The sequence below is a fragment of the Anoplolepis gracilipes genome, unplaced genomic scaffold (assembly GCF_047496725.1).
Source record: "Anoplolepis gracilipes unplaced genomic scaffold, ASM4749672v1 Contig18, whole genome shotgun sequence".
Taxonomy (NCBI): Eukaryota; Metazoa; Arthropoda; class Insecta; order Hymenoptera; family Formicidae; genus Anoplolepis; species Anoplolepis gracilipes.
In genome coordinates, this window is record NW_027328669.1 from 1,446,580 (window position 1) to 1,460,105 (window position 13,526).

Consider the following 13,526-nt stretch of genomic DNA (forward strand, 5'->3'; position numbering starts at 1 on the left):
AGCTGAGCCGCGAATCTAGTCGAAACTAAAAGTAGTTATCTAGCGGATAACGGAAATCGCGTTCCGCGAGCGACGGAATTAAGAAGAGAGCAGGTTCTTCTTCGCGTTTTCTTTATACAGAGTATCACACACTATCTCTACTAAAGCGTTCGATCAAGTGCGAAGAAGCGGTTGTGCGAGGGAGTTATTATAGCAACAAAGCTTCGAGAAGATTCTCGAATTCTCTTCGCGCTTATTTTATTGTTATGTTTAAATTCAAAGTCATTCTTTGTTACAGTAGCTTGTTATTTGTTGTTGTTTGTTACCCCTCGGGCGACTGTTTTTAGAAAAGATGGTTTAATTTTCGAGCGCTTTCGAGCGCGTCGTGCGGCTATGTTGGCGCGCTCTGATTGGCTGGCGCAGCGATAAGCGCGCGCAAGTTAGTGTAAGGACCGTTCGCGAACATATCATAACAGAGATTCAAAGTAAATTCACAGAAAGCAGAGTTTGTGATGGTAAGCTCCAATGAAATTAACACAAAAAAATAGTCATGGGAACAAATGGTGAAAAAGTACTTACTGTAAATACTCTCCGAAAGAATTTTGAAAACATTCACGAGAAACAGCAGTCGTGAGAACAATTGACGTAAAACTATAAACAATAAACACTCGCCCAAGTAGTGAAAATCACGGTTGAAGATACGTTGAAATTCACGAGTAAGATACCTCATAGAAAATAAGTGATGAAGAAGTAACTTTGGGAAATGCTTGGTCAACGACAGTTGTTAAAATGACAATTAATCATATGTCCGAATAAAATCTTAACACAAAATAAAAAGTAAAAGGTGCTGCGGATAACTTCAGAGTAGCAATAAAAATCAGAAAAAATTGAAGATATTATTCTAATATAGTATGAGAGTAATGTTTAACTTACAATTAGGGTAACACTTTACATTTTCTTACCTCCTAAAATTTTCCCACCACGTCAGATTTTTTAGGAAAATAATGCAACAGATCAATTCTGAAGACAGATTTAGACGCACGAAATCACTGATTATAGATACAGGATGTGATAAAAGTCCGCCAACGATTAATTATCTGCAAATTTAATTGACCTTGCAAATCGATCTCAAGGTCAATTCAAGGTCACCATCAAGTGCATCACTTTAAACCCTATAACTTTGGTCCTGAGCACTTTTTTCAGAAAATGTATTGTTTCGGAAATAATTAACCATAGCTGTTCCTATCCCCATGGAAAATTGAGGGGTAATTTCTACCCTTAAAATGCGTATTTAGCAAAAACAAAAAATTCGTGTTCAATATTTTTCAGTGTTTAATAAGTATGTTAAGTTTCATTCGAATTGGTGAGTGTCAATTGGATAGTGTTACTTATGAGTGCGAACTTTTCTAGTGCCATATATTCAATTTGTGCACACTGTCCTAGTGCAATCAGATTGGTATATTCAACGAATAAAAATTGCCCTAGTATAGTGATGAATTTATATTTGGACAAACGAAAAAAATTGAACGAGAGCAGAAAATGTTGCACTGACTTTTCTGACAGTGCAGTTTGGTTCTATCTGTTCAATGTAATTAAAAAAGTAGAAAATAAAGAAAAAAGAGTAAAGTTGATTATTATAAATGAATTATTAGAAAGTAATAGTGATGATAAAATAATAGAAAAAATTTTAATAAATACAATAAAAGAAAAAAGGCCGAAATTTAAGGATTACGTGAATATCATTAATAAATATTCAGATAAAGAGGTTTTATATAATAACGAATATCTTAATGGTAATAAAAAATATTAAAATAATAATAATATTAATATTTAAATATTTTCTTGCTTTGCCCCAGTGCCGCATTAAGTTAATGTTGCGCCAAGATTGGTCACATTTTCCTAATGCTACATAGAGATAGTTCTACACTCGCACCATGTCATGGTAGCACTAGAGCACAGTCAGTGCAAGCGGCCGAATTCGTTATTAACATTAAGATCGTGTCTTATGCTATGTATTTTAATGTACATATTTATTTCATTTACCTGTAGGCTATAATATTAATCATATCATAAACTGCATCTCGGTATTGCTTCTGAAATATATTCATACTTTGTAAGGAAGTGCCCATGGCAGTTTCTGCAAATTTATGGAATATAAAATTAAGTCAATATTTATAAAAATTTTTTAATGTTTATTTTCATGCAAATATAGGGAGTCAGTTTCGACATTTTCAACAATTTTCACATATTATCAAAGTCATCACCCTGAGTAACGTTAAAAAGTAAAAGTTGTAAAAGTTTTAACTTGCTTGTTGTTTATTCAACTTGTTTATTAAAAAGTTATTAACAAAAAAAATTATAATAAACAGTCAACATAATATGTTAATAATTGTTCTCACTTCGCGTAGAATAGTATAAGTATGAGCGAAAAAGGGACTCTCTGCAACTCTCCCCCTGCATTCTCATTCCTTAAAAAGAAACTATCCTTATCACTCTCATACATGATATACATACATTAATAATTTTGACTTCGCTTCACATGAAAAGTTGATAATCATTTAAGAATGCAAAAAGAAATCTTCAGCCTATACTATCCAGTGTAAAAGATTGCACAGTTCTACATAGGTCTCCAATTTTTCGGGCAAAGCGAGATCAAAATTCTTAACATATAATATGTATGAGAATAATACGGGTTGAATTAGGTTCGTTTTTTTTGGGTGAAGATGTAGGAGAAGAGGCTCCGCCCTTTTCCATTCCATATTTACACGCACGCACTCACGCACGCACATTATATATATATATATTATATTATGTATATATATATATACAGGGTGTTCCATTTTAATTCCTCCAGTGAAATATCTTGAAAAGTAAACGTTGCCGGAAAAAACGTTTTGAACAAAAGTTGTAAGGTTTCGAGGGGCCATAAGATGGTACCATGGTTTGAGCTTGAATTTTCATTTGAAGGTCATGTGAAGGTCACGTCGATTTTTTTAAATGGAACACCCTATATATTATTGCATATTCCTGTAGCTTATCTCGAGAGCTTTCCAAAACACTATAATCAAATGTTTTATCGTGAAGTACTTTTCGAGTTATAAGGCTTCAAAGTTGCAATATTTTGACATAAAATACAAAATATCTCGTAAAATATTCATTTTTCTATTATCTTACCTCAATACTTTTATGCACAGAATAATAAGACAAATCAATTGGTGTAATTAAAACACATAATTATGTTAAAGTAAAAATGTGTAACTGCTAGTTGCAAATTCAGATTTTTTCTTAAAGATAACTATGTGTTTTAATTACACCACTTGAGAGGAATTAAAATGGGACACCCTGTATATATATATATATATTGTGACGTGATATTTTTCTCGTGTGTCATAAAGGCCGAATGGTCCGGCCGCGGAAGATATTTTGGAGCCTGTGTCTTCTTTGTTTGAGAGAGAAAGCGCCCGTTTGATATATCAAACGAATTTTTACAATCTTGCTACCGTTTTGGTGGTTTTGACAGCGACAGTTGACGAGATCTCATCCGAGGAGGAAGATTGACGAGGATTAAGGACGATAAGTAGCGGAGGCCGTGGAGCAAAAGAGCAATAGATTGCGCCAGGTGAATAACTTTCATTATTATTACTATCATCATGTTTATTTTTCGGATCTTATTACGGATTAGTTGCTACCGTCTTAATAAATGCTGCACTTTTTAGGTCAAGGATAGAGCGAAGGGCCGAAAAGGACCGGCCAAGACAATGGCCACTCCGCATACGCGATGCATCTTCGACTGCTCGTTCTCGTACTACTAGCGGTAGCCGCTGACGATGAATTTGCGTAATTAGTGTCGCGATTTCATTCGAGTAATAATCGTGTTTAGTGTTTTACTTAGCTTTTATTTAGTGTGAGCGAGCTCGTATACCATGTGCCGCCCGCGTAATGCACGTAATTTTTGCGTACCGCGTATCGACTCGCAAATATTCTCACGTCGATTTCGCGTATTTAAGGCAATGTTTTGTCACAGTATATACAGTAGCACAACTCTCTGTTGGCACCTTTAATCTTAGCGTGGGTTAAAATGAATTGCACATGCGCGGACTTAGTGTGTAACCAATCATGGTAGTGACTTTCTATCTCACTTACTCTTCTTCTCTTTATTTTCTCTTTCTTTCTAATTTATTACATAGAGGTTATATAGGGTGAATTATCTGACGTCAGAGAACATATACTATATAGGGTGACCCATCTGAAATATCTTTTTATTTTTGAGAATGCATAAAAATTGTAAAAAGAAAAATATTATCTTTAAAAAAATAAATAATAACAACAATAACAAACATTTTTTTAAGATAAAATTTTTTTTCTTATTAATTATAATTCTATAAATAATAAAATATTTTCATGAGATTAATATCTAAAGATAAATACATATAATAAATGCATAAATTTTTTTGGCAATTCTAATTTTATTACCAAAACTCATGATTCTATTTTAGAAAATACTGATAAATTTGATATCTCAGAAAATCTACAAAAAAAAAATGTTTATTATTGTATTTTTTATTTATCCGTTTAAAACATATATTTTCGCTATAGAAATAATTTGCATTTTCGAAAGTAAAGTAATAAAAATATTTTAGGTTTTTTATTAGATGCCTCACTCTAATATTACAATTTATACTTGAATTTATAATTGAAAAATAAAAATTAAGAAAAATTATGTGAAGAAGTAGTTGGGCGATGAGACAATTCTGAAATAAACCAGAAACAAAAATTGTTAATAAAAATAATTAATAATAGATTAATACATATGTAAACATGCTATGCATATACCGAGTGTTTCATTTTAATCGCCCCAAGCAAATATGTGTATCTCGAAAAATATGGAAAATTTGAAAAAATGTTTCAGACAAAAGTTGTATGGTTTCTAGAGGGAACATAGGATGGTGCCATTAGTTTGACCTTGAAGAGTCACATGAAGGTCACGTGAAGGTCTTTTTGAATTTCTTAAATGGAACACCCTATACATTTTTGCATATTTTTGTAGCTTATCTCGAAAGCTTTCCAAAACACTATAATAAAATGTTTTTTCATTAAACACTTTTTGGGTTATAAGGCTTTAAAGTTGCAATATTTTGACATAAAATACAAGATATCTCGTAAAATATTCAGTTTTCGGCAATCTTACCTTAATATTTTTATGCACAGAATAATGAGATAAATTAATTGGCGTAATTAAAATACATAATTATGTTAAAGTAAAAATGTGTAACTGTTAGTTGCAAATTCAGATTTTTTTCTTAAAGATAACTATGCGTTTTCTTTAAACTAATTGACTCGTCTCGATATAATAAATAACTCGAAAAGTGTTTAATGAAAAAACATTTTATTATAGTGTTTTGGAAAGCTTTCGAGATAAGCTACAAGAATATGCAAAAATATATAGGATGTTCCATTTAAGAAATTCAAAATGACCTTCACGTGACCTTCATGTGACTCTTTAAGGTCAAACTAATGGCACCATCTTATGTCCCCCTAGAAACCATACAACTTTTATCTGAAACATTTTTTCGAATTTTCCATATTTTTCGAGATATTTGCCTGGGGCAATTAAAATGAAACACTCTATATATATATATATATATATATATATATATATATATATATTTGAAAAAATAATAGATCATAAAATGATAGAAATAATAATAAAAAACATGCGTAAGAAGTGTTAAATTAGTAGTAAATATAATAGAAAGAAATGTTACGTATATAAAGATAATATTTTGACAATCAATAAAAGCATATATTTTTTTCGCAAACTGTTATTTCATAAGATTGAGAGAGAGCGCAATAAAGAAAAAAACAAAGACAGAAGATCTTTGCTCATGATTGATTACACACCAAGTCCGCGCATGTGCAGTTCATTTTGATCCACGCTGAAATTACCGGAGTTGCGCTATTGTATATACTGTGGTTTTGTACTGCTTTTATTATTTTTTTTTTTTTTGTTAAATGTAAGCCATGTTATCGCGTATTTTTGAAAAAGAAAGTTATCATTGTGAGCAAACAATCGGAAAGTATCGAATGATTCAACGCGCATTGTGCGCTCTATCACGGCATATCAAATTACATCTTGTTGTTAATTTAATTGTTATTAACAAAATAAATATCAGCCTAAAGTTGGCCGGTCTAATTAAAATGTTCAATCTTTTTTTCAATTATCATATGTTAATTCGATAGAAAAATGTTTGTTAGTCACAATTATGTCTTTTAAAATATTTGTTGATTGATTATTTATTAATTATAACAAAATAATAATTCTTACTCTTATGCCACTGATTGTAGTTGTTTTTTAAGAAAAAATATGTAAACGCTTTTCATATTGTTTTTAAGAAAAAATATGAATAATTTACATGTGTTTTCTTTATGCTAATTTATTTTTTTCATTATTCTGTGCGTAAAAGTTTTGAAGTAAAATAATAGAAAAATAAATATTTTATGAGATTTCATAAGTTATATAAAATTATACTAAATTAAAATATAAAATATCTCGTAAACTATTCAATTTTTGGTTATCCCTTTACAACTTTTTATGCCAAATATAAATAAAAAGAAATTAGATTTACTTCCACGTATGATACATACATTCAAGATCAAACTAGTATTTTTATCTTTTTCCTCTTTTGATGAATCAACTAACTTTTGTCTTTTATCTAAAAATTCCTTGATCTTCCATATATTCGACAATATAAATTAAAATAAAATATTCTTTATATATGTATACATGTACAAATTATATAAAAAATTTTTTTTTTCAAATATTCATATTTATTTGATTCATCATGATTGATCATATTTATTTAATATCAAGGAAAATTGTAGCAAGAGTCTAAACTGAATATCAGAAAAAACAGAGTTAAAAAGGTATAAAACAAAAGAACATCAAATTTGATATTATTGAAGACTGAAGATAGATTGATCACATAATACTATTAATTAAATTTGCTATATCTCTGATATAGAAAAGAAGAAAATGTTGGAAAAAAATTACCACATATTGCATTTAGTGTATGTTCACTAATGAAGGATATTAAATTTTCCACAGTATGATTTTGCTTATTTTTCAACGACTTCGTCATACGATCACCTTCTTCGATAAAAATATTCACAAATTGTCGGAGAATATTAAAGTGAAATGTAGGTGTCAGTATCTTCCGTCGATTGTGCCATTTTGTACCTAGAAGATAATATATAACATTGTAAGTGTGACAAGAAAATAAAGTTTACATTTAAATTATAATATTATTATAGTTTATAAATAATATTGTTATTTGTTTGCAACTTTTGATCATATTTTATGACACATGTTCACTTATTATTGTTGTATATTTGTTTCGCATTAGCAATGAAATCGAACTCACATAATTAAGGAAAGCGACACTTGCTCTCAAGAGTGTGATTATTATAAATGTTTTATTATATAATATATGTATAATATAAGTATATATATAATTATATGTATATAATAATTTAAAAAATATAGTTTTAATTATTAATAAGAAATATAAAATCTAAAAAAAATTTAATCCTTAAAAATTAATTTTTGCGGTGCTATTAGAGGAGTATTGCTATTTTCATATTATTACTACGTTTGTGATATGCACATTTCTCATTGTGAAACAATAAGTGCCGCGCTTGTTATGAACATTTAGCAACTCGTTGTTAATGTGTAAATGGTAAGTGAAGCAGTGAACATAAGTCACAAAATCTGGCTAAAAATTACAAATAAAGAACATTACTAATTTAAATATTATAAAGATTACTGTTTCTGCTATATGTGTAAAAGCTTCGTACAGATTATTTTTTTTAGTATAGGAAAGGGTATTAATTTTATATGCGAAGAGAATTTATTATATATTTTTTTATCTATAGATTACAAAAATTAACATTGTATAAATATAGACATACTCTATCTTTTATACGTATAATTACATAAAAGAAGAATTATAGCTATACTAATTAAATGTGGCAAGGATAGACACAACATATTTGACAGGACGGAGATTGTTTATAAAATTGACTGCAGCAACTGTGACACAACGCACATAGGACAGACTAAAAGACACTTAAACACACGCATAAAAGAGCATATGAATAAATTAAAAAGTATGTGAGTAATCATTCGGTCGTCAGTAAACATAGGACCGATTATATGCATGACTTTAATTGGTCAAAACCGACAATACTGCACTGTGAAAAGCACATCAAAAAAAGAGAAATTGCAGAAATGTTTTTCATTAAAATTTATGACAATACAATCAATTTAAAAATAGACACGGAAAATTTAAACCTAATTTATAACAATATCTTCAAATATTTTTAACGACATTCGACCTCTGTGTGTTTGTTTGTCATTGTTTTTGAAAGAAATCTCAGTCTGCTTTTTGACGTGTGTTTGTGATGTGTAATAGACAACCATGGAATAATTACTGCTCATCATCTGAATAGATATGGACAGTTACGATCTTTCGTTTTTTATATTGTAATTGATTAGAACAAACAACTCGATAAATATTTAATTCTGTAATACTGCATCACGTTAAATTCTTACGCAAATTTTCAACTCTTAATTTTTAGGCTAATTTTAAGGACCTAAACCAAAGTTCGAAACGTTGTCGCTGTAATAATTTATTTATCACCGTTTATCACCAAATAACTGAATAAAAGCTTAATTATGCCAGTTTGGTCGCCTAACCATTGTACTTTTTGTATAGCTATACTGTTTTCAAAAATAATAATAAAGCTCATATATAATAATACGATGATATTATATATGTACATCTTACATTTTCAACATAAATTGCACTATTACTACGTCTATTACTTATTATGCACTACATACGTCTATTAGTTTTAGTGAAAAATTTAAATGATATTTTAATAATTAAAATTACATATATAATGTATGTTTGAAAACTTTTAAAAGGTAAGAGTTGAATAATTGTGGAAATGCTCAATTTCATAATTAATTGACTAATTGTGGCTAATTAATGATGCCAGTGAAAAATCGAAACAAACTAAATGCGGAAAATGGCAAAAAATGTCACCTTTTTAACTTTTCGAAAATTATAATTTTGAGTATTAACTTAATGATAAACCTTATTTCACATTGAAAGCAGGGGTCTCAGCCCTGAAGCCATCGGGCTGGAAGGGTCGCTAAGAGCGCACCATTCAAAGAGGGACGATGAAAATCGCAAAAATAGAGGGAAATCTATGATTTTTGATTTTATGGGTCGGTGTGGGAGGGATATGATCTCTGTCTCCCTCTCGTCGTCATCAAATGAAGGCCGGCCACAGGGGTTGATGACGAGCCCCTGCGGTAATTTAGCGATCGCTTGTTGCGAGGTTTGTGCGTATCTCCGCGAATGTATTCACGTATTGGAAAAAATTGGACAACCGTTTCTGTCGAAGTGAGGAGGTCACTAACCTTTCGTCCTGTATGAGGACTGAATGGGGAAGACTCCTTCAGTTGATGGATTGGTTCCCTGAGAAGTTCTCCGGGCTTTTGGGGGACGTCCTATCATTTGCACAGGGGATGGAACGCCTGCTGAATGATCTCCAGCTCCGGCCGGGTTTCTCTGAGGAAGAGGCACCTCCGTCAGAGGGAGTTGTTTGCTTCCCCGGTCGGGGGCTTCGCTCAGAGATGTCGCGACCTTAACGGTTTTGGTCGCCCCTCGGTAAAGGAGAGTTTCCCGAGTTGAGCTTCCGTGGTTGGAGGGAGAGGATTTCTCTAACCAAAGACACTGGCGACAACATGGCTCCTACGCGGCCGTCAACTCTGAAGATGCCGACGGTGGGGAGACCAGCAGATGACAAAGGCGGCCCCGCCTCAGCATGCCAGGATATTTCTCCGTTTCAATTCACCGATTCGGTGATGGGACCGCTAGACACCCAAGGAGGAAAGAGAGCGGAGGGTTTGCCAAGCTTGACACCTCGTCAGGCAAAAGATTTGCCTCTCGAGGCGGCAACGGAAGATAATGGACAGAAGAGCAGTGATGCTAGTTTTGCGCCGCTGCTCTCACACACACACTAAGAGTGAGTAATGTACGTGTGTCGCTCGGCATTCGGCCAGCTTCGGGCAATAGAAGAACGCAAACATACAATCTGTTGTCCCTTTCTCTCTCGAGAAACATAGCTGACGACAAATTATAGCTCGAGCTGAAGAATCATGTTAGCGACTTATCGACTTAACTCGTCTATTAGATCTCGTATACAAACTATAAAATGAATAAATAAATAAAATAAATTTCTTAATAATAATTAACCTTCTTAATTTATTCTAAATATATAAAAAATGTACATACGAGGGTAGTTCGAAAAGTTCTCGGCCTGACAAAGAAAACACATTTTTTTTTATTTTTCAACATAGTTTCCTTTCAACGCGATACACTTCAACCAACAATGTTCTAATTTTTCTATACCCTCAGAATAATATGATGCCTCTAATCCTGAAAAATAAGCGTTTGTCTCAGTGATGACCTTTGTGTTTGAACTGAATTTCTTTCCAACAAGCCATTTCTTTATGTTTGGAAACAAGTAGAAGTCACTGAGAGTTAAATCTGGTAAATATGGTGCGTATGGTACCAATTCGAAACGCAATTCATGGAGCTTTGCAATTGCAATCGAAGATGTGTGAGCGGGTGCATTGTCGTGATGGAAAAGGACTTTTTCTTTGCCAAATGAGGCCGTTTAGTCTTAATAACATCGTTCAGTTGCTCCAGCAATGTTGCATAATATTCTTCGTTGATAGTTTTTCCTTTTCCTAGATAATCTATAAGCACCACACCCTTTGAATCCCAAAAACAGTCGCCATCACCTTTCCGGCTGACGAAACTGGTTTTGCTTTTTTTGGAACACTTCCACCTGGTTCCATGCATTGCTTGGACTATTGTTTCGCCTCTGCCGTATAGTGATGAACTCATGTTTCATCTGTTGTGTCGAATCGTCGCAGAAACTCGGTTGAATTGCGTTTAACAACATGTCCAAGCACTCCTGAGAAACGTTCATTCAAATGCATTTTTGATCGACTGTTAACAAACGCGACACCCATCGCGCCGAAAGCTTTTTCATATGTAAATGTTCGTGTTAGATGTTATTAACACGATCTATTGAGATCTTCGCAATGTTAGCAAGCTCACGCACTTTTACTCTTCGATCATTTAACACAGCATTGCACAGATTTCTGCTATGATTTCCTCAGTCGTAGAGGTTTTTAGGTGATCTGAACGTTCATCGTTATAAATTGACGGACGACCACGTTTAAATTCAGTAGCCCATTTCTTCACTGTTGAAAACGACGGCGAAGAGTCTCCCAAAGTAGAATCTAGTTCGTTTTATATTTTTGTTGGCGATAAATCTTTTATAACAAAATATTTTATCACTACACGACATTCGACTTTGTCCATTTTTCGAGAATTATCACAACTTGCTTGCTTTACTCGATCGTAACAAAAACTACTGAATGCATCTGTCTGAAACTTTACAGTAGGCCCTCTGAAAGATCAAACTTGTGAAAAATTATAACCATTTGATACTCCTGGCATCATCTATGTGCTAGGCCGAGAACTTTTCGAACTACCCTCGTAAAAAATGCAAAATAATTACTAATGAGACAAAGAATAGAAAAATTATAAAAATCCATTCTTGGCCGCGTACGTTTTTTCTCAAAAAATCATTTGTACTAGTAACATTCAAATGAATAATATTTTGATAAATTTTTATATCTAATTCTAATATCTATCAATTAATTAAGTAATACTCTATCAATTTATTAAATAAACAACGTAAATGTTGCTTAACGGAAACCGTGAGAAGGTGGTAGTTTCTTCCATCAAGAAGAAATGTAAAAAATGTTTCCTTTTATATTATTATGTTAAATGTTATAAAATTATATATATTATTATATATAATAATTTTAATATAATATTAAAGAAAATCATTTTTTTACATTTCCAAAGACTATAGATAGAACAGAGGATAGGATAGTAAAAAGGATAGACAACAGATAAAATAGATAAAGGGATAGATATTAAATATAAAAAATATAGAGAACATATAAAACAGAATAGAAAAAGAACGTAGGAAAAAACAACGAAAAAAAGCATTTTTTTATTTTACTTAATATAACATTCAAAATAGTACATATTTTCGGAAAAAATATTTCCAAAAATACAGCTTAACTATTTTGACAGCTACCACTAATTACTGAAATTAGCAGAACCAAAACGTGATAAAAATATAACTATAATAATTATTGTATACAATGAACTGCATGCATTTTATTATGCATGACGGTACGATCCTGCGCGAGCAATTCGCATTTGTTTTTCAAGATGTTGTTTTATTTAACGCTTGTCTTTTACGTACTTGATATCGACGTCGTATATCACGAAGCTCTTCTCGCGAAACACAAGGTACCGAAATTTTCAATTTTTCTAATTTATACTTTTATTCATCTAATTCTTTACTTTATTCTTCTTCTTTTTTTCTATTATGTTCATTTATTTCTATCTTTTATTTTTCTTGATGTTTTTTAATTTATTTTGCGATCTTTTTGGCGATTTCTGTCAATCTTAAATGTTTCCTCTTTTCTTATTATATTTTTTTCCGGTAATACTGAAGGAGAGTGGTCCTCCTCACCGATTTCGTTGATTTTTTTTCCTGCTAGATTTCAATGCGTAGAACAACTTTTTCCTCTGCCGAAATCGTCGCTCTGCAACAGAACTTGATTTATAAAGAACTTGAGTTATAAAATGATAAAAATTGACACTTTCGGGATTTATGGTAATTATGAAGGAGAGGGGATTCCTGACCGATTTTCTTAAAACTTAACAATTTTGTCTATTTGGTGCGTAAAATACGAATCTAAAAGTTAAAATTTTCGCTCTCAATTAGGAAAAAAGTTATTAAGTACTAAAGTTGACAGTTACAGGATTAGAATATCTGTCATATCGACATGATATAGACACATTTGAGCATGCGCAGATGTCTCGGAGGTTGAAACAAAATTAATTACAAGATAACATAAATAATTCAAATTTGTTTTGCATGTTCAATATACCAACTATTCTCTGCTTTAAAAAAAAATATAAATTATTATATAGTTTATGCTTTTTTAAAGCAGAGAATAATTATATTGAGAATAAGTATATTGAAAAGTCTATAAATAGAAAGTTAAATATTAATTTTGTTTCAATCTCCGAGACATCTGCGCATGCTCAAATATGTCTATATCATGTCGATATGACAGATATTCTAACCCTGTAACTGTTAACTTTAGTACTTAATAACTTTTTTCCTAATTGAGAGCGACAATTTTAACTTTTAGATTCGTATTTTACGCATCAAAATAGACAAAATTGTTAACTTTCAACAAAATCGGTGAGGAAGCTCCTCTGCTTCATAATTACCTTAACCCCGAAAGTGTCAATTTTTATCATTTTATAACTCGAGTTCTGTTGCAGAGCGACGATTTCGGCAGAGAAAAA

General features: G+C 31.6%; 1 protein-coding gene across 4 annotated transcripts in view; it reads right to left on the reverse strand.

Annotated features, from left to right (window-relative positions):
* The window catches only part of LOC140675700 (cytochrome P450 4C1-like), a 147,315-nt gene that overhangs the window by 75,257 nt on the left and 58,532 nt on the right, over positions 1-13,526 (reverse strand). For 3 of the 4 annotated variants that reach the window (XM_072910328.1, XM_072910326.1, XM_072910324.1), the window contains exons 4-5: positions 7,031-7,216; positions 2,023-2,116 (exon numbers count right to left, since the gene is read on the reverse strand). In XM_072910328.1, the coding sequence (XP_072766429.1) occupies positions 2,023-2,116; positions 7,031-7,216 (280 nt within the window). The remainder of the gene's footprint in view (positions 1-2,022; positions 2,117-7,030; positions 7,217-13,526) is intronic. The other variant, XM_072910327.1, reaches the window with a different exon arrangement.